This window comes from Thrips palmi, unplaced genomic scaffold (genome assembly GCF_012932325.1).
Source record: "Thrips palmi isolate BJ-2018 unplaced genomic scaffold, TpBJ-2018v1 HiC_scaffold_6, whole genome shotgun sequence".
NCBI lineage: Eukaryota > Metazoa > Arthropoda > Insecta > Thysanoptera > Thripidae > Thrips > Thrips palmi.
Window position 1 is genome coordinate 1,707,011 of NW_023144633.1, and position 20,765 is coordinate 1,727,775.

General features: G+C 49.9%; 7 protein-coding genes across 9 annotated transcripts; 5 read left to right on the plus strand and 2 right to left on the minus strand.

Annotated features, from left to right (window-relative positions):
* The first annotated feature begins 1,142 nt into the window (after positions 1-1,142).
* Positions 1,143-2,793, plus strand: LOC117651487. The gene is made up of 4 exons (XM_034395517.1): positions 1,143-1,223; positions 1,391-1,567; positions 1,651-1,812; positions 2,117-2,793. Exons 1-4 carry the CDS (start codon positions 1,164-1,166, stop codon positions 2,285-2,287), a joined length of 570 nt encoding a protein of 189 aa, XP_034251408.1. The 5' UTR covers positions 1,143-1,163; the 3' UTR covers positions 2,288-2,793.
* Positions 2,794-3,033: 240 nt separating this feature from the next.
* On the plus strand, positions 3,034-6,020 carry LOC117651528 (probable 4-coumarate--CoA ligase 5). Its single transcript, XM_034395607.1, has 8 exons — positions 3,034-3,284; positions 3,404-3,611; positions 3,707-4,037; positions 4,124-4,289; positions 4,836-5,132; positions 5,208-5,438; positions 5,523-5,688; positions 5,814-6,020. The coding sequence occupies exons 1-8, from the start codon at positions 3,177-3,179 to the stop codon at positions 5,972-5,974; spliced, it is 1,668 nt and encodes a 555-aa protein (XP_034251498.1). The 5' UTR covers positions 3,034-3,176; the 3' UTR covers positions 5,975-6,020.
* Positions 6,021-6,190: 170 nt separating this feature from the next.
* Positions 6,191-7,937, plus strand: LOC117651530 (mitochondrial ribonuclease P protein 1 homolog). The gene is made up of 4 exons (XM_034395611.1): positions 6,191-7,080; positions 7,156-7,415; positions 7,491-7,707; positions 7,804-7,937. The coding sequence occupies exons 1-4, from the start codon at positions 6,517-6,519 to the stop codon at positions 7,891-7,893; spliced, it is 1,131 nt and encodes a 376-aa protein (XP_034251502.1). The 5' UTR covers positions 6,191-6,516; the 3' UTR covers positions 7,894-7,937.
* Positions 7,938-8,061: 124 nt separating this feature from the next.
* On the plus strand, positions 8,062-10,027 carry LOC117651531. The gene is made up of 3 exons (XM_034395612.1): positions 8,062-8,721; positions 8,814-9,025; positions 9,115-10,027. The coding sequence occupies exons 1-3, from the start codon at positions 8,356-8,358 to the stop codon at positions 9,182-9,184; spliced, it is 648 nt and encodes a 215-aa protein (XP_034251503.1). The 5' UTR covers positions 8,062-8,355; the 3' UTR covers positions 9,185-10,027.
* Positions 10,028-10,161: 134 nt separating this feature from the next.
* Positions 10,162-11,546, plus strand: LOC117651532 (coiled-coil-helix-coiled-coil-helix domain-containing protein 10, mitochondrial-like). Its single transcript, XM_034395613.1, has 4 exons — positions 10,162-10,361; positions 10,604-10,787; positions 10,972-11,221; positions 11,304-11,546. Exons 1-4 carry the CDS (start codon positions 10,327-10,329, stop codon positions 11,315-11,317), a joined length of 483 nt encoding a protein of 160 aa, XP_034251504.1. The 5' UTR covers positions 10,162-10,326; the 3' UTR covers positions 11,318-11,546.
* Positions 11,547-11,808: 262 nt separating this feature from the next.
* On the minus strand, positions 11,809-16,413 carry LOC117651529 (keratin, type II cytoskeletal 1-like). Of its 2 annotated transcripts, none has more exons than XM_034395609.1 (8): positions 16,285-16,413; positions 15,821-15,948; positions 15,485-15,746; positions 15,319-15,407; positions 15,099-15,241; positions 14,865-15,012; positions 14,504-14,787; positions 11,809-14,430 (listed from the first exon to the last, which is right to left on the minus strand). In XM_034395609.1, the coding sequence occupies exons 2-8, from the start codon at positions 15,866-15,868 to the stop codon at positions 14,112-14,114; spliced, it is 1,293 nt and encodes a 430-aa protein (XP_034251500.1). In that variant the 5' UTR covers positions 15,869-15,948; positions 16,285-16,413; the 3' UTR covers positions 11,809-14,111. The 2 variants fall into 2 exon arrangements, with proteins under 2 accessions (XP_034251500.1, XP_034251501.1); XM_034395610.1 differs by lacking the exon at positions 16,285-16,413 and adding an exon at positions 16,032-16,202.
* A 387-nt stretch (positions 16,414-16,800) lies between these two features.
* Positions 16,801-20,338, minus strand: LOC117651846 (mucin-2-like). Of its 2 annotated transcripts, XM_034396272.1 has the most exons (8): positions 20,180-20,338; positions 19,864-20,106; positions 19,596-19,790; positions 19,266-19,517; positions 18,956-19,150; positions 18,620-18,877; positions 18,342-18,536; positions 16,801-18,263 (listed from the first exon to the last, which is right to left on the minus strand). In XM_034396272.1, exons 1-8 carry the CDS (start codon positions 20,253-20,255, stop codon positions 16,927-16,929), a joined length of 2,751 nt encoding a protein of 916 aa, XP_034252163.1. In that variant the 5' UTR covers positions 20,256-20,338; the 3' UTR covers positions 16,801-16,926. The 2 variants fall into 2 exon arrangements, with proteins under 2 accessions (XP_034252163.1, XP_034252164.1); XM_034396273.1 differs by lacking the exons at positions 18,956-19,150; positions 19,266-19,517.
* Between the last annotated feature and the right edge of the window lie 427 nt (positions 20,339-20,765).

Below are 20,765 nucleotides of genomic sequence, written 5' to 3' on the forward strand. Positions count from 1 at the left end.
TCTTCTTTTTTTATTCCCGAGACATTTTTTGTTCAATCATTGAAGCTGTTGTCGTTGGGCACACATCTCGTCGAGGGAATCGCTCATGCAAACGCGAACGTGCACGGCGAAATGACGGTGCCGCACGCTAGCGGCGCTAGCGGCGCTAGCGACCAGATCTGATCCGCCTTCTCCCTCGCACTCTCTGGCGACGCGGCCCTCGGGAGCGACAAAGACACCGAGATCGCCGACAACGCCCAAGCCGCCCAAGCGGTCGGCACGGACGGCCCGCGGCCCGGCCAAGTCGGATATTAGGCACACTGTCCAGAACTCGAACGAGTGAGGAGAGAAAGAGTCGAAAGCGTCGGGGCACTTACTGAAATCAAAATCAGCTGCCCGGTTTGTCAAAGTTCGCTCCCACGATGAGTCAAACAAACGTAAAGAGGCCCCAGATGAAAAAAAAAACTACGGATGTCGACGCAGATTTCGAATCCTCTATGACGCAGGATGTGTGATTACGAATCCAATGTCTGATAGTAGACCGTAGTGGACCTTTTGAGAGAAAAAAAAGATCCTCTGAACGATATGGGGAATCTGTTATCTGATAGTAAACATAGAAGATCTTCTACTGGTCTCCTCATAGTGGGTCCACCTCACTACGTTCCACTATCGGACAGTGATTCCCCCATCACAGCGGATGTCAAATCTGCACCTACAGGCTTGGTTGTTTTTGTTGTTGTTGTTTTTTACGCCTTAGTGTTCAAACTGTTTAAAATTTTGTGGGCGGCGATTTTCGGCGTTCCTTCTCCTCTCCAGTCATCAGAGGAGTTTGCGTGCGAGCATTGCGGGCACTGTGGGCTGGCGGGCTGGCGGGGCTGGCGGGGCTGGCGGGGCTGGCGGGCGTTGCCGCGGTCCAGACAGATGGAGCGGTGCAGTGGAGCATGCCACACCGCCAGTCCTGGCGAGCTCACCACCTCCAGCAGCAGCAGCCGCCGAGGTGGGCGCGCGCCTCGCCACCACGGCCACCAGTGCCACCGACGCCACCGAGGCCGCCAGCGCCACCAGGGCCACCACCACGGCATGCGGGGCCTCGGCCCGAACCTCGGCCTCCACCAGGACCTCGTCGACCTGGTCGAACGCCTGCAGCGACCGAAGACGGCCCACACCGCCTGCACCGCCTGCACATGGTGGCCGCGCTCTGGACGCTCCTGGCCGCCCTGTTCGGATCGGCGTGTGGCACCCAAGTAAAGGGCTTTCCGTTTGCCAGTGTGTCCAGCGCCGGGAAAGTCAAAATGACGTCAGCTCGACCTGAACAAAATGACCGATTTCAGAAAAAATTGCTACGCCGAGGTGACGTCAGTTTGATGCACGGCTCGGCGCTGTCTCATCCACTGCACTCTGCTCTGCCCAGGGACCCGAGAAGCAGGCGCACGTCTTTGAGATAAAGCCGCTGGAGCTCAAGGTCTGCCCCGAGGTGGTGCAGCAGGAGTCCGTCAGCGTGCACAACTTCAGCATCGTCCGCTGGGGGAACAACTACCAGGCTTGGTTCGACGTCGTGATGCCCAAGCCCGTGGCCACCATATCCAAGGTTGGGACTCGCTAAGACTGCCAACCCTCGCCACTCGAGTCGGGTGCAAATGAGAAGCTTTGCTGTTGGTTTGGCGGTTGCAGGCGTCGCTGAAGCTGGTGCAGTGCCTGGCCGGCAAGCCCTGCAAGCACTTCTACACGATGCGCTTCACGGCGGGCGTGTGCGCCATCGTGGCGGACCGCTTCGCCTTCTGGTCGCCGCTGTTCTCAGGGGCGCAGCCCCCGTTCCAGTGCCCGCTCGACAAGGTCGGAAGTGGAAGCCGAGCCGGGACAGTGTGAGGGTTTCAGCCAGAAGACCGGTGGAGGCGGCCAAAATCCCGGACGCGTTTTGAGCTCCAGAGTCGCTAAACGGGACTCGAATCGAGCGTGTGACCCCCATCAATGGATTCCTCGTTCGGAGAGCAATCCATTGGTGGGGTTACACGTTCGGTTCGAGTCCCATTTAGCGACTCTGGAGCTCAAAACGCGTCCGGGATTTTGGCCGCCTCCACCGGTCTTCTGGCAAATCCACTGTGCGCCAGCGTGCTCCAAGCAGAGTCTCCTCTCGCAGAAGCTGTACCACTTCCGGAACGCGTCGGTGGAGATGTCGCACTTCCTCTCCCTGTTCAGCGCGACCAGCTCCACCATCAACCGGGAGGCCATCTGGTCAGGCAAGCTGGAGGCGTGGGACGAGCAGTCCAAGGAGTTCGCCTGCCTCAACATGAAGCTCAGCTACTCCTAGCCGCGCCTCGGTTTTGTCAAAGAATACACTGTGAACGCGAGTTCCCCGTCGCCCTGTGTGTGTTCTCGTAGCGTGACGACGGACAATACAGGCAACCCGCGTGGCGCCCGACTGATTCCGAGCGGGAGAGAGACAGGCTGTGGACGCGCCGGATAAACCTTGCAGATTCCAGCGCGAACGTCGCTCTGTCTCTCTCGCACGGGTAGCGGAATCGCTCAACAGCCACTGACCCTAAAGGCCTTAAAGTGACAACAACAGCAGCGGAAGCGCCGTTTCCATTCCCATTGAGCTGCCGCGGGACAAGCGTGACTGCACCCCGCTCGCCCTGTCGTCGCTCTGTCTCTCTCTCTCGCATTCAGTGCTTGTAAAGCGAAGCTTTCTGGGGTCGAAAATCGGGCTGAATGAGGCTTGGTTTCCTTTCGGCTCTTTCAGGAGGGTTCGAAAGTCGAACTCCCGTCTCACTGAGAGCCACCCGTTCGGCCACCCTCTCGGTGTGGTTGTGCTTCCCGGTGCACTTGGCGTCCTCACAGAGCGTGCGGCGGCCGGCAGATCGGTAGGCGCGCATGGCAGCCGAGTGTTTTATCTGCCGGCGGCAAGGCTGGCGCTGGCGGCCCGCGTGCTTCGGCGCTTCGCGGTGGAGGCGGCGGTCGGCCGCCGGCACTTCAGCGGCCTGACGGGCTGACGGGCTGACAGCGGCAAGCGAATCTACCGCCGAAATCAGTGTCGGCAGTCCGTCGCCGCGCCGCGCCGCGCCATTCGCAAGCAGTGGCCAGCCGTGGCCAGCATCAGCGGCACGCCGGCACCGCGTCAGGGCACCGCGTCAGGGCAGGGAGGCACGCAGGGCGCCCCGGACTCTGACAGCCCGAGAAGACACCACCGCGGCCACGCCATGCCCGCCGCGGTCCCGGACCCCAACCCCCACCCGGGGGTCTCCGTCGGCGCCTACCTCCTGGACCTCTTGAAGCAGCACGCCAGGGAGGCCGACTTTCCCGCTCAGGTAAAAGTTAAAATCACGGCGAAAGCGCACCAAGGATTTTGGTCATAGGAGGAAACTGGTCTTAAATAGTTTGTAAGGTTTGTGAGGTGTGAGGTTGTCACGACGCCGTGTTGTTCCAGGTGGAGGCGAGCACGGGGAAGTCCATGAGCTTCGCCACCCTGCTGGAGCTGTCCGTGCGCGCGGCGGAGGGCTGGCGCGCCCTGGGGCTGGCCTCGGGCTCCACGCTGGCCGTCTTCTGCAGGAACAGCGAGATGCTGTTCCCCGCCGTGCTGGGCGCCATCCTCCAGGGCGTCGCCGTCAGCGGCATCGTGCCCACGTGCAGCGAAGGTGCGTCCTGGTGCGTCCGCGCAGGCCAAACACTCGCCGCATTGGGCACGGCGTGCAGTCCGCAGACGAGATCTTCTGACTCGTTGCCTTTCCAGAGGACTTGGAGTCCCGGCTGGCGAAGCTGAGCCCGGACGCCATCCTGTGCGACTCCTCCAACGCCGACCTGGCGGCGCGCGTGGGCGCGAGGGTCGCCCCCCAGAGCTGCTTCACGGTGGCGACGGACGGCGACAGCGGCGACAGCACCAGGACACTGCAGGACGTGTTCCTGGCGGCGGGCGCCCCCGACGTGGGCACATACAGCGCCGCGGACGTCGGCGACCTCCACGACCACGTGGCCGCCATCTACTTCTCCTCGGGCACCACGGCGCAGCCCAAGAACATCGTCATCAGCAACTACGGCCTGCTCACCGGGGTGCTCTACTCCAAGTACGCGCTCCTGCAGGATGCGAACGCGGAGCGGCTCGACTGGTGCGCTTTGTTTTTGTTTTCATTTTGGTGCCTCCACTGTCCAGCCTGGCGCTGCGCTGCGTGCGCGGCGAGCGGCTGCTGTGCACCTCGCTCATGTCCTGGGTGTCGGGCCTGGGGCTGCTGCTGTCCTGCACCGCCACGGCCACCACCAGGGTCTGCGACACCTTCACCACGCCCGGCGCGCTGCTCGCCTCGCTGCGCCGCCACCAGGTGCAGTGCGGAGTCGCGAGACGCGTTTGCCAAGTGTGCCCGATGACGTTGACGTTTGCGGCTTGCGGCCCTTTCCCTTGGCGCCTTGGCGGTTCCGCGGTTCCCCGGCCATTCCGTTATCCGGCCCTTAATTACTGTACCGCCGCGCGATAAGACGCCGCGCGCGCCCAGCGTATGCCAGATGTTTACTCGTGGCGCGATCCTCTCTGACGGGCTGACGCGCGCTTTCGTTCGCGGAACACGTTCGCTATTTCGGGAAAGTGTCCGCGAGTCCGCGACCATCTTCAGCCGGGTGGACTTTGGGTGCTGAGTCGGTGGTATAGCCAAGAGTCGACGCGGCGCGGCTAGGCCGTGCGTTCTGCTCTGTGTCCTGTGCCCCATGCACTCAAGGCGCTTCTGTTCCTTTCGTAGGGGTGCGATAGAGATGAAAGACTGTGATGCCGAAGTGCGGTTTCGTCGCTCTGTCTCTCTCGCACCGCAACGGGACGCGCCATGCTGCCGCTATGCTCATGTTCTCGCCTCCGGGCGCTGCTGGCGCTGCTGCAGGCGAACTGTTGGTTCACGGCGGCGCCGCTGCTGCTGATGGTGGTGGAGGCGGTGCGGGCCGAGGCCAAGGCCGAGGCCAAGGAGGCCCAGACCCAGGCCGCGCCGTGCCCCAGCCTGCGCGCCGTGGTGGCGGGGGGCACGACCCTCGCCGCCGAGGTGGAGCAGATGGCGGCCCGGGTCCTGCACTGCGACATCCAGCAGGCCTACGCCTCCACGGAGTGCCTCACCATCACGGCGGGCCGGAAGCCCCTGAGGCCGGGCTCCGTCGGCAAGGCCGTGCCCGGGGTGCGCTTGAGGGTAAGTCCGCCGCCGTGAGGGTAGCGACGTGACTGGCTCCCAATCCTAACTCCTGCCTGATGGTGGTGCGGCCAGATCGTGGACGTGGACTCGGGTCTTGACATCGAGACGCCCGGCGTCCCCGGCGAGTTTCGGGTGCACACCCCCGCCATCATGAAGGGCTACAAGGACCGGCCGGTGGCGTCGGCGGTCAGCTTCGACGAGCAGCGGTACTTCCGCACCGGCGACTTCGGCTACCGAGACCAGGACGGCTACGTCTTCATCTTGGGGCGCGTCAAGGAACTGCTCAACTGCAATGGCGTCAAAGTGCGTCCAAAGTTTGTCGACCTGGCGTGTCGTATCACCTTTTTCTTCATATAGCAACTGACATTTGTGGCCGTTCGGCGGCAGGTCGCCCCAGGCGAGTTTGAGGCCGTTCTGCGATCCCACCCCGCCGTCGCCGAGGCTTGCGTCATCGGCCGCCCCCACGCCACCCTCGGGGACGTCCCCGCGGCCTGTGTGGTGCTCCGGCCCGGCTGCAGCGTCACCGAGGCCGAGCTCAAGCAGCAGGTGGCAGGTACACACCGTAGGCCGTACAGACCTCCCTGGTGGATGTCAAAGGCAGATAAATGGGACACTTGTTTCGTGTCACTGTCACGAGCATAGTGTACACCCACACCGTCACGCGGCGCTCTGTTCCAGGCCGCCTGCCTCGTCTGCAGAGCAGCAAGGCTGGCAGCAAGGGGCATCGAGGCGGCCTCCTGCTCCTGTTCGTCGAGAGAATACCCAAGACGCCGAACGGGAAGGTGGCTGCCAGGGACGTGGCCGCGCTCTTCGACGATGCTCTCGCGCGCATTCACTAGCAACGTGTCCTTTCTTCCAAATAAATCCGCTTTTTTCCACTTTTTATCTGTGACGAAACCTCATTGACTTCCTCTGTTTTCGTCCCCTCTCGGAATACACGATGGATTTGGCCCCAGTTCTCGATGAAGTCTGCTTGTCTTCATCCTGATGGGTAGGCAACCCATCCCACTGGAGGCCTCTAACCGTCTGGTACACCGGCTATGAGAATATTTACACTGCGCTGCATCAGCTGCGACCCTGCACGTGTTGTGTTTTTGTGCCGTCTGCTCAGAGCACAGCAGACCTAGTCGGCTCTTTCGAACAGTAACTTTGACTTTTGTCTGTCGTCCTCACTAAGGATCAGTGCGGACGAATACTTGGAAAAGAAGACCCTCTTTGTCTCAAAAATAACCTTTAGAAGCAACCAGCCATTTAGTTCTGACTCACTTGCAAGTTATAATGTAGGTTAGGTTTTCTTGTACAAGGCAACGAGAGCAGAACGAGCAGAACAGAATCAGAGAGAAAAGGGACTCAGATATTCAAGGCATTAGCAAACTCAAATATGTGGGTTGTTCTGAAGCAAATTGTTAAACTTGGGTCAAACCAGCTTAAAGGCTACAGTAATGTATATTGTCATGGTTTGAGTAACAGATTGTGTATTTCACGGATTCAACAGAATTGGCTCAGCTCTCAGTCTGCAGGGCAGGCAGTCAAAAATGTTACTTTAAATCCTGAGATTGATAACTCGCCTTACCTTTTAACCAAGGAGCAGGAAGAACATATCACGCAAGGAGATCCTGAATTAAATCAAAAGTTGCACGCGCTAACACTTGAACTGTATGTTAAAAGAGAGAAAGGAGGTAGATTACCTGAAACAGTCTCACTTGACAACCTTAGGATCATGTTAGGCCTTTCTGTCTCACGCCGCAAAGCATTTTTGAATTACTTGTGTAACATAGAGGTGTTAAAAAAAGAGAAAGCAAAGGAACCACGAAAGGAGAGATTTCAGAGACCTATATCAACATCAGAGCATCCTTGGCTAGAATACAGAGTGCATGAAAATTGCCTCTTCATGCGTTTTTTTAAACAAGATCGAAATCAGCTCTACAACTTAAATGCATTGAGGGTCTGTAATTTTTGAACTTCCTTAATGTGCAGTATATTTTCCTATTCATATTCAATCATTTACCTTTTATTTCAGGGTTTGCAATTTGGCCAGAAAGTTATAATAGATTGCTCATATGATGCAAATATGGATGAAATTGCAATGAAGAGGGCAGCTTTACAGATATTAAAATGTTACTACAGTTCTCGTAAAAGTAGAAGACCATTCTCCCTGCATATTTGTAATCTTGATGTTGATAGCAGAGTACTATATTATCTACAGAAAAGCCATCCAGGATTTGATACCAGTGTTCCCATTGACATTCACTCAGGATCTTATTTGGAGCTGTTTGACAGGTATTTGATAATAAAATTACCTGCCTGTAATTTCGTTGACAGTTATCTTCTTAATACCGTATGTATGCTTTTCAGGAAAAATTTAGTTTATCTTTCTCCTCATTCTGACAATGAGTTGAAATATAATACAGAAGATACATACATCATTGGTGCATTTGTTGATTTCGATACATCTCACCCTTTGAGATTATCCGCAAAGAAGGCGGCTAAAGAGAACATACGACATGCTGCCCTGCCTATAGATAGGTATCTGAAATGGAGGAAGGGAACCAAATCCCTGTGCATTAATCAAGTGAGTCTGATATTTGCTATTTTCTTTATTTGCCATTCGTTTTATTCTTCACTTTTCAAAAAAATCCTATGTCCATTTTTGTCTTTTTTTTTGTAGTGTTTTGACATTCTCTTGGATGTCAAGAATACTGGGGACTGGTCCAAAGCTCTTCAGGCACATACACCCTCGAGAAAAACTTTCAACTAGTTTGAAGTTATTTCCATAATAAAGTTATTCATAACCATCCTCAATTTCTTTCAAAACCATTCAAACATCCCTCACTACCCCCGCTACCCCCACCCCCCACCTTCCCACCTTCTCGAAATTTTTCATAAACACGTGAATGAACTCGAATTTTGTGCCAACTGCTGCAGGGAAGGGAAAATACAAATGATGTTATCTCGTATCTATTATCTTATATTTGTCGGACTGTTTGTACAGGACTTTACGCGTAAATTTTTTTTTTCTGTAATTTCGCTTGGAAGTGACTTGCGATCCTCCCGTGGCGTAACTATTTTTTGGTTCAAGGTTGGCTGCAGAACTCATGGCTCGGTTTCAAATACAAAAACAATCCGTTATTTCTTAGCAGTCGACGTTTCATGTGCATGTGGAGAGAAATCTTAGGAAAGTAACTTCGTGTCGGAGTCGGATCATTCTTAGTGCGTGACTATGAGGTCCAGCAATGTTCGCAGTGTGTCGTTCACGTTTCACAAGAATCCGAATGAGGGTGGTGTGGAGCGAAAGCCGTCTGGGAAAGAGGCCTCGAGTGGGTCTTCTTCAAGGAAGATACTTCAGACCTCAACGCGTCAACGTCTACAAGACCGTTTCGACCAAGAGTGTCCTTATTCTTTGAGCCGTGACCAAAATCAATCCTCTCATTCTCAGAATAGGAGCAACCGCTCTAACCCCCGCAACTGGTCAGACTTCAATATTTCTCTGCCGTCTGTCCAGCCCAGGAGGATGCTACGGTCTGGGGCAGACAAAATTTCCAAAACATTTGCCACCGTGCGGAATTCTTTTGATACATTGTCTCAAGTAAGACCTGTACCTTCATCTCATTTGTTGGTTTCAATCAGTGTGGAAAAGCCACGTTTATGTCAAGGGTCTAACTAAACTTTTCTTCTCAGCGGTTCCGAACTTCGACTAGGCGCCGCTACCGCCTTGAAAATGAATCTCCTCAAACAGTGACACCCCGCACAAGGACCAGGTGTATGTTGGGACGGACTCCAACAAAGCTCTATAGTCCTTTTGGAATTGAAACGCCGCAGAGTGAATCAAAATCTCTTTCTAACAAAGAGAACCAGTGTTGGGGAGGCAAGGTCCTCACACCACGACGAAGGTAAGATAATCTCGACATAGGTACCATATTTTGAAATTATTTGCATGTTATCCCATGTCACATTGTAAATGTTAATTTGTACTTTACAGCCTGCGACAGAGGTCAAGTCCATACAGCTCCAGTTGGATGAGGGAGAAAGGATCTTCATCACCATTCTGAACCAGTTTATCATTCAATAATGTGGTAACACATGAATGATGTATGATAGCCGATTGTATCAGCAGTTATTTCTACAGTTTTATATACCTTGTTCACTATTTCAGTTTCCCTGGTTTCCTGTCTTTCTTACTTTTCTACCTTGTAGAAAGGTTTTATTCCTGCTGTTGTTTCATGAAGTTTTATGGCTCCAAGCTCCAATGCATAAACACTTTGTTTAATTTGATGCATAATATGTAGTTTTAAACAATAATAATCTTGCCATTGAGATTTCTTTTTGATATTGTGTAACAGTGCAGATTGATCTGTGATTTCCATCCTGTGATGTATCAACACTACATCTATTTTCAAGTTGTGGATATCTTCTGAAGAAAAGGGTTTTGATGAATGAAGCAACATAAACTTATGTTCTTTCTATTGAACTTTCCTCTGTCTCATGTCAAATTTATACCAATCTTTTATGTGCTCCCATGTAGAAAGTTACATGAGGTTTTTTCAGACTGAGGTAACACTCTGGATCTAAGATCCTGGGGTGAATCCCGAATGATCTTCTTATATTTTTAGTCTAATTTTCAGGATAAGGAACATTTTACCTGAAAAGGTGGCTAAATATTGTGACTAACAGTATTATTTTGTATGTGTGTCATACCCTGTAAACATACTACATTTTACTTGTAAGCTTTATTTAATTTTATATTTTTCTTGTAAAAATACTTTCGTGCTATTAAGGTATCTAGAGAATGTCTTGTTCTGATATATAATTCTATTCATAGCACTTCTATTTGCTGACAGCCTTAAACTGCCCTGTAACATTGTAATTGCGTGAATTAAACAGTATAAAAAGTGTTCCTTATTGTTGTTTTTTTTTTCATTATGAGCCGGCGGGGAAGGCAACCGAATATTCAGTTCATAGGTTGGCATCCCGGGTGGAAGAAAGGACTTTTTTCGCTGGAGGTTGGTAGGCCGTATGACTGTGTCGTCTGCTCATGACGTCACCTCCGATTCGGAGAGGAGAAAAAAAATATCGTCCGGTGATCGAAGTGCCGTCTCTCTCGTGCAGTGTACTCCGTGCAACAGAACCATTCGATTGGTAAACTTTGATATATCTTGATTGCACCACTTAGGTCGCACATCAATAATTTAGAATGCCAAGAAGGGGGTCAGCGTCACCCATGAGGAGGTAAGAACCATCTCCTGCATTCCAAGATAACCTCAAAAAGTTCCAGAATGACTTATTTTAAAACACAATTAAAAGCCTGACCTTGATTCACTTTGTATATTCATCTGTAATGATTATGTTAAGGCAAAGGTGTGTTTTTTTTTAATCACAACTTTTCCTCATAGTTTCACAATGCCTGTCCCCTATTGCATCCTCAATTGTCATCCCATAGAAATTGCATCATTGCTTGTGATGATTTTTAGGTCCCCCACAAGGGCTCCTCCTCCACCGCCTCCAGCTAGGCCTGCTGCCCCCGCGCCGCCTCCGCCAGGGGCAGGGGCAGGCACTGGAGCAGGAGCCGGAGCAGGCGCTGCCACTTCTGGCGGACCATCGCTCATGGGACAGATGGCTGCAACTGCAGGCGGTGTTGCTGTTGGCTCTGCCATTGTGAGTATTACTTAGCTGTTACTTAAACGAATTCCAACATTGACTCTACAACACACTTATGGTGGCATTTGTCACTTTGCAAAGATGTGTTGTCGTGTGGTTTTGTGCTTTTTCTTTAAGAACTACTATTTACGAGGATATGTATTCATCACTTAGCTGGTTCTTGTTTGTTTTCTTCTCACAGGGTCATGTTGCTGGTCATGCACTCACTGGCATGTTCAGTGGAGGAAGTGATTCTCAACAAGCCCAGCCTGCCCCTGCAGCTCAGCCCCAATACAACCAACAGTATGCCCAAGCTGGTGGTGGTGGTTCAGAGCCCAGTGGACCGTGTGCTTGGGAAATAAAGCAGTTCCTACAGTGCGCTCAGGGCCAAACTGACCTCTCATTATGCGAAGGATTTAATGAAGCACTCCGCCAATGCAAACAAAACAATCGTAAGTAGCTTCACAATGAATAACTGGGTTTTATGGGCCCGTGTTGCTCTGGAGCTAATTCAGTCATTTGATTCTGTTCCAGGCATTGCAATGTAGTAATATATAGATAAATAATCTGTGATTAGAAAATTTAAATTCTGCTCTTTTAAGATCAGAAAATGTGAGGCACACCGTCATAGAAAGTCTATTGGATCCTCTTCAAATTTACAATGGGACATGTTAAAATTCATATCTAGTTCTTCAAAAGAAAAAAGCAGTGTGCCACTGTTTGTGCATTTTACTGTATTGTGGAAATATATTATTAGAACTTAATTTTTCAAAGGAATTAGAGCATTAAATTTACTCTCCTTGTTCACTCTATGTTAATCTTAAAAACGGAAGTCATGCCATGGTAACATCAGGAAAGATCAATTTAATTTGACTTTTATGGTCTCACATACCTTTATTAAATAATGTACTTACTAAAAATGTCTGGTTATTCTCACTAGCCAATAGCCTTGTTATTTAAATCTTTCAGTGAACATTCAAAGGTACTGGACATGAATGTACTTTTCAAATTTCTGCAGTTACAGAATATTAAGCACCAATTTTCCTATGGATGTTAATTTTAATTAATGTCTGTAGTATACATAGATATTGCTTCAATATAAGGCAAACTTTTGCTCAAACAATTTTCAGCCATCAGTTTGGTCGGTATGCCCACATACACTTGTAATACATAAAAGATACATGTCATGTTAAAATTGTGTACACCAAAATCCACACTATTCTACAAATTACCAGGGATATAATTTTGATTGTAAATTGCATTGAAGCATTACTACATGCCAAGTTCAGTAAGCTAAGACTTGACAGAATTTTAAGTACTACATCTGTAAAGAACACAGGGAAAGGGAGACAGTTACAAGTAGAGTAGATTGGAGTAATAAGGAACAGGAATCACTGAATCAATTTAAAGAAGATTGATTCAGCATTGACACTTAAGGAGTAAAGTCAACACTGTTAAAGTGTCCCCTTGATGACCATGTGTCTACTGACAGGCAATTTGTCAACCATCTGACATCTCTGATGGGTGACTGACTAACTATCAGTAGCTATCAAATTTGGTCAGCAAGTGCTTCTATAACAGTATCTCCAACACACGTTACAATCTTTCTTTTATTAAGAAGATGAGTTTGTTTTTAGAAGAGTGTTACAAATAAAACCTTCATCCTAACAGAAAGCTCTCAAATTTATCCACGCGGTAAATTATACATCTTAATTTGGCCATGTAGAATGTAGACAGCTAATGAATAAAAACTGAAAACCCCGGATTAGCTCATATTTGACCCCAAACTTTTGGCATATTTGTCACAATAAACTGTGAAAGCACTAGTACTTACAAATAAGGTTTTAAGCTTTCAAAACAGCTCAGCATCTGCCAAAATAAAGCCCTAAAAAGAGAGACAGGGCTTGTCTACCCAACTTACCCAAGTACCTAAGGGTAAATTACTTTTAAATAGGGCATGATTAAAGGTTAAAATTCATAAATAAATTATCACAGCTATGCATTATGTCAGTTTTCATCCCCAAAATTTTAAAAAATGAACATATCAATGCAGTTTCTTCAGGAAAAAAGACTCGTAGCACCAGATTAGTTCTGAACGCACACTAAGTCACAGAAAAAACATTATCAGACATAGCCCACATGAAAGAACCAAGCTTTATCTGCCACAGATGTTCAAAAATAAAATGGTATGTTTCATTGCAACTAAAAACTGTGTGCAGAGTGCAGGGTAAAGACAGTCTAGGAATCATCCAATTTATACAGAAAAACATGCAGGTGCGTAACAGTGAACAAGGTCCTTAAAAGTATTAAGTTGTTAGTGGTTGTAAACTGATAAAAAATATCAGGAAAAACATTACTTGTTTAGGAATAGTCAGTAAATGTTACCAAACAGTGATCAAAGCACCAATAAATAAAACACAACTTGTGAGTGACTCAACTTGGATGGGTCTGCAAACTTTGCCTCTCCAGAACTGAGTCTTATATACATACAGTATACTTAATCGATTGAAGGTATGATACATAGAATACATTACTTGGTTCTAAGAAGAACAATGATTCAAAATACAAAAAACTAGAAAGACAATGTAATGGGGATTACACAGATAAAACAAATAAGGAAGTTGGCAAAATGAATTTTATGACACACAATGGGCTCATTTTAGGATAATGTTACAGTTATTTTGCCAGTTTGCACAAGCACTGTATTTGTACTCAAATAAGGCATGTCAGTCATTCCAAAATTATGAGAAGGATTTTTGAGACAATTTCTCCTGAGAAAGGGGACACTTTGAGAGCAAAAATCACTACCAAGAGTTAAAAGATCTTCAAAACCTTCACTAGTTTATTACAACAAACAACAATAACAATTTTCTAGAAACAAAAGAAACTTTTTTTAAAATTTAATACTTTTTTAAATAATTATTTTATGGGAATATATCACAAAGTCAATTTATAAGTCAGCAAAAGGCTTATACCATGAGAGAGTATAATAAAGCAAGCTTTGTATTTGCTGCCATCTCTCTACTTGTTGACAAAAACAACACAACAACACTTAATTTAAAAGCACTCAGATATCAGTAACACTTTGACTGTGGCTTGTCTGCGCAAACTGAAGGGGCCTATGAAAGCTGCTTTCTGATTTCTGGCTAGCACTCACAATACTTATACCAAATATCAGGAAACCTTCTAAAACCTCGTGACAGTGATCAATAAAATTCCTGATGGCATGGACTGGATTTTAAATGAAAGAATGAAGTATCGAATCAGAAGCATGCGGCAGCAAGCTCTCTAAAAGAGTAGAGATGGCAACATAAATCAGAACTGCTCTCAGGAATTTACACCTTAATCATTGAATCCCTGGTCCCTGTTTCTATCACGATCCCTTCCTCTATGTTCCCTGTTTTGGTCCCAGTGCCCGCGACTGCCTGACTGGCCCGCCCCCGCACCACGACCATTCCCACTTCGATCTCCCCTAAAATTGCCTCGATGTCCCCTTCGACCCCCTCCTCCATGGCTGAGAAGAGCAAAAGGTGCACTGCTGGGATTTCCATTTGGATTTGGCATTTCGTTTGGAGTACTGTTTCCCATTGGTAAACCAGGAAGTGAAGGAAGAGATTGATTCAGCATTCTTGATCCTCCAGCACCCCGACCAGACTCCCACCTGTGAACAAATCATTTCATAAACACCCTCATTTTAAGTTTTTGAAATTATAATGCTTAACTGAATCACTTACGAATTGTTCCAACGACCTCTTTGACCATTGTTGTGCCAGTATTTTTGACCTGAGAGAGGGGGAAAACGACTTCCTTCTCGAGGCTGTTCATGTTGGTCAAAGTGCAAGTCCTGTGGTACTTCACGACGCTGATCTCGCAGTTCTCTATACTGTTCACGAGGCTGATCTTGATATTCTCGCTGTTCATGATACTGCTGCTGAGACCAGTGACCGCTAGGTCTTTGATGTGCTCCAGATCCTCCAGGTGTCTGCATCTTATTTTGGTTCGCTTTTATCATTGCCAGCTATGAAATGAGAATTTAAATTTGAAATTTCAAAAGGTCGTGGAATTTTTTAAATTGATATTTCAAATAAATAATACCTCTCTCCTCTGTTCATCATTTTCACGGCGTAGTCGGCGAATCACTTTTTCAGCCTCTTCAAGTTTAAAAGCAAGATCAGGATCAGGAGCTTGACTTTCATCTGCACGATCAGCTGTTGCGGTCTGTTTAGAACTATTTTCTATAACCCTGTAAAAGAGGTATAATTTTTCTCTTGACTCAAACAAATATGGAGTGATGTTAATAAAACAAACAAGTACTTAATTTTAAGTTACTTTTTCTGCTCATCAATTATGTTTTCCAAAGAAGAATTGCGGTCTTTTTGTTCACAAAGGGAGCTACGTAACTCAGCTATATCTCGTTCCAATAATTCAACTTGAAGCGGAGTCACATTCACTTGTTTTGGACTGAGCACCACCTAAAAGGATTTTAAATGTGTGACGTTGAACATAAACCAATACACACATGAATCCAATAGTGTACTCCTTACTCTACCTGTGGTTTTGAGTCATCTTCCGGAGATGACGGGGTGCTTTTCAGAAGAGCGAGGGAACCCTTGCTGAAAACGAGCTGGAATTGGAGATCTGCAAGCAGAATATAATCGACTATTTATGTAAGCCCTTAAGGCTCTTAACTCAAATTACTTGAGGTCTGGTCTTACCTCGATTCCTTTGACGCAAAGTCTCAACTTCATGATGTAAAGAAGTAAGCATTAGATGATGTTGGTCTTTCAAAAATTTTATGTTTTGTTCCAATTGTATGACACGAAGAGTGGGATCGTAGTTAGAACTTGTATTGAATGAATCACTAGGACTGTTTGCGGGTGAATGTGCATTTTCTGTGGTAACCACTGTGGCAGCAGCTCGAGCATTTGCTCCACTAACACTGGCACTAATAATATCAGCAGTGGTACATTTACCAACCTGTAGAAAAAGAACACATTTTAAATAATTGTTTCCTTTACATTCCTAAGTTCAGAGAGCTTCAGAGACGTTACCTGAGTCCCAAAATTTACTGGAATTTTTACTAGCACTTTGGACGCCATGATGCTCTGCTGCGTTCGTTCGAAGAATTTTTATTTATTTTCACTTCAGGTTTCGCTGCGCTTAAAGATGTCAGTAGGTGCTGTCGAAAAATAAAATTCCAAATTACCACAAGAGCAGCAGTAGTGGTTATGGCGAACCGACGAGGATCTTGGCAGAGCTTACTGCAACTCAAATGTCCCTAAAAATGAAACTGCAGCTTATGTCAGATTAAATTCCTCCACCAAGAAGTGATTAAAGCCACAAGCGAGAGAGAGAGAGGAGCTCATTTTAAAGCCGCAGATGGCGCCTGTCATGCATAGGTTAGACAAGCCCGCAAGACACGGGTGTGTCACGGGCCGGAGGCGGTATCTCGCGCCCGGGGTGAGGCGAGGGAGTCCAGTAAGCACAACACGAAGGCTGGGCGCAACATACACACCTTTCGGCCAAACCCAGAGTTCGGAGAAGCATTCCAGAACGCAACAAAGCTCAAATTATCCAAGTCCCAGCAGTCGGCAAGTATGGCGACGCCCCGATCCTCGAGCCGAGCAGGCACACTGGGAAGCCCTCGGCGATGTGATTGGTCGGGAGGGTGGGGTGGGGGTGCGAGGCGGGGAGCACCACAGGGTGGGTTTGCGGCACAAGAGAAATGTCGCAGATTTTACATACTGAGCAGTCGAGTTCACTTAGGAAGTGTAATGGCTTCTGGAACTTTCGTTCTTTTCTTCGTACGCATGCAAAGTGAAAAAGTAAACAATCTGACAGGATCCCCACCTTCCGCTTCTGGAAAATATCGACCGCGGGTGCACTCGAGAAGGTTGCACGGCTCTCGCTCCCGCACCCTCTCCGGCCCGTTTGGGAGAGAGAGACAGAGCGACGAAAGCAGTGTTCGGAATCTCCATGCGGAGTAGAACGTTAGTCGGGGAGCTAGCCAGTCAGAGATCATAAACACTTCCTCATTTGTTGAAGTCATTTTATTCCAATCCTTTCAACAAGGGTCAGGCAATTATCACTGCGCCACTTGAATGTGGCCGCTCTAGCCAACGGTGCACGTCGAAGACTTGGGTGTGCGGTGGCTGGCCTAGGTGTAGATGTTGCAAGACGGCGTGGTAGATGTGGGCTTAGGCGTTGTGACAGGCGAGGTCGCGCATGACGGCGTTGTGGGTGGCGTAGATGGCGTCGTAGGTCTGGTTGTCCTGGTAGGCTCGGTGTCGCAGGACGGCTCGGTGGAACGAGTGGACGGAGTCGTACGTGTTGACGGCGTTGTGGGTGGCGTAGATGGCGTCGTTGGTCTGGTTGTCCTGGTAGGCTCGGTGTCGCAGGATGGCTCGGTGGAACGAGTGGACGGAGTAGTACGTGTTGACGGCGTTGAATTTGGCGTAGACGGCGTCGTGGGTCTGGGTGTCCTGGTAGGCTCGGTGTCGCAGGATGGCTCGGTGGAACGAGTGGACGGAGTCGTACGTGTTGACGGGGTTGAATTTGGCGTAGACGGCGTCGTGGGTCTGGGTGTCTTGGTAGGCTCGGTGTCGCAGGACGGCTCGGTGGAACGCGTGGAAAGAGTCGTGTATCGTGTTGATGGGGTTGAAGATGGCGTCGACGGCGTCGTGCGTGTAGGTGTGGTGCTACGGGATGTGGGGCAAGACGGTGTCGTAGATGGGGTAGATGGGGTAGTAGACGGTGTAGACGGCGTGGTAGATGGTGTTGACGGAGTGGTAGATGGTGTTGACGGAGTGGTAGACGGTGTTGATGGAGTAGTAGATGGCGTAGTAGATGGTGTTGAAGGAGTGGTAGATGGTGTTGACGGAGTGGTAGACGGTGTTGATGGAGTGGTAGACGGTGTTGATGGAGTTGTGCTAGGTGATGTGGGGCAAGAAGGCGTCGTAGATGGCGTAGATGGGGTAGTAGACGGTGTTGAAGGAGTGGTGGAGGGTGTCGACGGAGTGGTAGATGGTGTTGACGGGGTAGTAGATGGTGTTGACGGAGTGGTAGAGGGCGTCGAGGGAGTGGTAGATGGTGTTGACGGAGTGGTAGAGGGAGTGGAGGGAGTGGTAGATGGCGTTGACGGAGTAGTGCTAGGTGAGGTGGCGCACGACGGCGTCGTAGATGGTGTAGAAGGGGTAGTAGATGGTGTTGACGGAGTGGTAGAGGGAGTCGAGGGAGTGGTGGATGGTGTAGACGGGGTGGTGCTAGGTGAGGTGGGGCAAGAAGGCGTGGTAGATGGTGTAGACGGGGTGGTGGAGGGCGTGGCTGGCGAAGTTGATGCAGGCGTAGTGGGCTGTGTGGGCTGAGGACCGCAGAGGCAGCCCCCATCCGAATCACAACCGCTCGCAACGCATCCTAAACCAATCAATTTGCACACAGCCGGGCAGATTCCGTTGCAAAGTCCGTCCAGGGGCAACGTGATCGACTGGAGTAGAGCTGTGGGCAAAGTTACGTGTGTTAAGTACTGTTAACTGGACGGGTGCAGGAAAAGAAATTTAGTGTCTGTATGCTTACGGCAGACAAATCCATTGTTCTGTGTGGTTCCCGTTGATGGCGTGGTGGAACCGCCGGAGCTTGGTGGAGAACACAGACAACCGCCCAGAGGGTCGCAGTCGCTGGAGACGCAACCCAGGCCAATTGCACTGCAGACGGCGGGGCAGAGACCGTCGCACTCTGCGGCGAGCGGTAGGGTGATGGAAGACAGGAGAGCTGCGAAAAGAGGCAATAGTGAGCATAGCGATGAATTTTTTTTTTCTCCGAGGTAGTATTTTGAAGTGTATTTTGTTACTTACGGCACACCAATCCATTGTTTGGGGTGGAGGATGACACTGCTGTTGAAGCTGAAGTGCCTTGGGTTCCTGATGACGAGGTTGAGAGAGTTGTCTCGTCAGTTGTCTCGATAGTTGTCTGTGACGGTTGAGGACCGCAGAGGCAGCCCCCATCCGAATCACAACCACTCGCAACGCATCCTAAACCAATCAATTTGCACACAGCCGGGCAGATTCCGTTGCAAAGTCCGTCCAGGGGCAACGTGATCGACTTGAGTAGAGCTGTGGGCAAAGTTACGTGTGTTAAGTACTGTTAACTGGACGGGTGCAGGAAAAGAAATTTAGTGTCTGAATGCTTACGGCAGACAAAGCCATTGTCCTGAGTGGTTCCCGTTGATGGCGTGGTGGAGCCGCCGGAGCTTGGTGGAGAACACAGACAACCGCCTAGAGGGTCGCAGTCGCTGGAGACGCAACCCAGGCCAATTGCACTGCAGACGGCGGGGCAGAGACCGTCGCACTCTGCGCTGAGCGGTAGGGTGATGGAAGACAGGAGAGCTGTGAAAAAGATACGTGGTAATTGTTAAGCAGAAGAATACTACAGTCATCCGAAATAGTCATTAATTCACCGCAAGAAGTCATTCAGCCACCTGAAGAATCTTTAATTACTTACGGCACACCAATCCGTTGCTTTGAGTGGAGGTTGACACCGCCGTAGAAGCTGAAGTGCCTTCGGTATCCGATGACGATGTCGAGGTTGGGAGAGTTGGCACGATAGTTGTTTGTGACGGCTGAGGACCGCAGAGGCAGCCCCCATCCGAATCACAACCACTCGCAACGCATCCTAAGCCAATCAATTTGCACACAGCTGGGCAGATTCCCTTGCAGAGTCCGCTTAGAGGCAACGTGATCGACTGGAGTAGAGCTGTGGGCAAAGTTACGTGTGTTAAGTACTGTTAACTGGACGGGTGCAGGAAAATAAATTGAGTGTCTGTATGCTTACGGCAGACAAAGCCATTGTTCTGAGTGGTTCCCGTAGATGGCGTGGTGGAGCCGCCGGAGCTTGGTGGAGAACACAGACAACCGCCTAGAGGGTCGCAGTCGCTGGAGACGCAACCCAGGCCAATTGCCCTGCAGACGGCGGGGCAGAGACCGTCGCACTCTGCGGCGAGCGGTAGGGTGATGGAAGACAGGAGAGCTGTGAAAAGGATGCGTGGTGAATGTTAATCTGTATAGTACATTAGTAAACCCAAGAATGTTGAGTCACTTACGGCACACAAATCCATTGCCTTGGGTGGAGGTCGACACCGCTGTGGAGGCCGAGGTGGCCTGGGTGACTGACGTCGACTGCGGAGTCGTGAGTTTGGTGGTGGGTGCCGTGGAGGTCGTGCTGGGCGGGCCGCAGATGCAAAACTGACCCACACAGCCGTAGGTGACGCAGCCAAGGCCGCACAGGAGTTTGCAGGTGAGCGGCGAGCACCCAGGCAACTTCGAAGTGGTCACGGTCAAGAGGTCTGCGTGGAAAAAGATGACCGTCAACATCTGCTTTCACTCGCTGACACTCTGTGTGCAGCAGCAGGTACTCACCGCACACCAGGCCGTCACCCTCGACCAGGGTGGAGCCAGCGGCCAGCGCCACGATCAGGACTACCAGGACCTTCATGCTTGGAGAGGCGGCGGTTGTCTTCGACGTCTTTCGCTTCCTCACCGAGCCTTTTATACCTCCAGAAGGGACTCGTTGGAATGCGGCGGCGCGTGCAGCGGGCCCAAAGGCAGTAGGTTCAAAGCCTGATAGTGACTCGGTAATCCGGCCGCCAAGCAAACGTCACGCAAACGTCACGCAAACGCCGCTTTGGTAATCATTGGCGGGCATGCTGCGCTTTGGCGGGGATGCTGCGCGTGGCTGCGCCGTACTGCGCGCCGCAGGATGGCGTCGGCGGCCTGCCTCTTGGCCTGCCTCGCCGCACGTGGAGACTGCCCGCCTCGGGAAAAAGCATTGACCCCTGAGAGGGGGAGAGTCTCGCCTTCTGATTCTCATTTTCAGTGAGGTACAATCAGGCAGCGCCGGGTCGCGTTTGGACACGTGGAAGGGCGTACGTCGCCGTGGTTGTCTTCGGCAAACGACCCTTATCGGCGGTTGTATTTTGATACCCGCACGTGTCGCCGCGAGGAC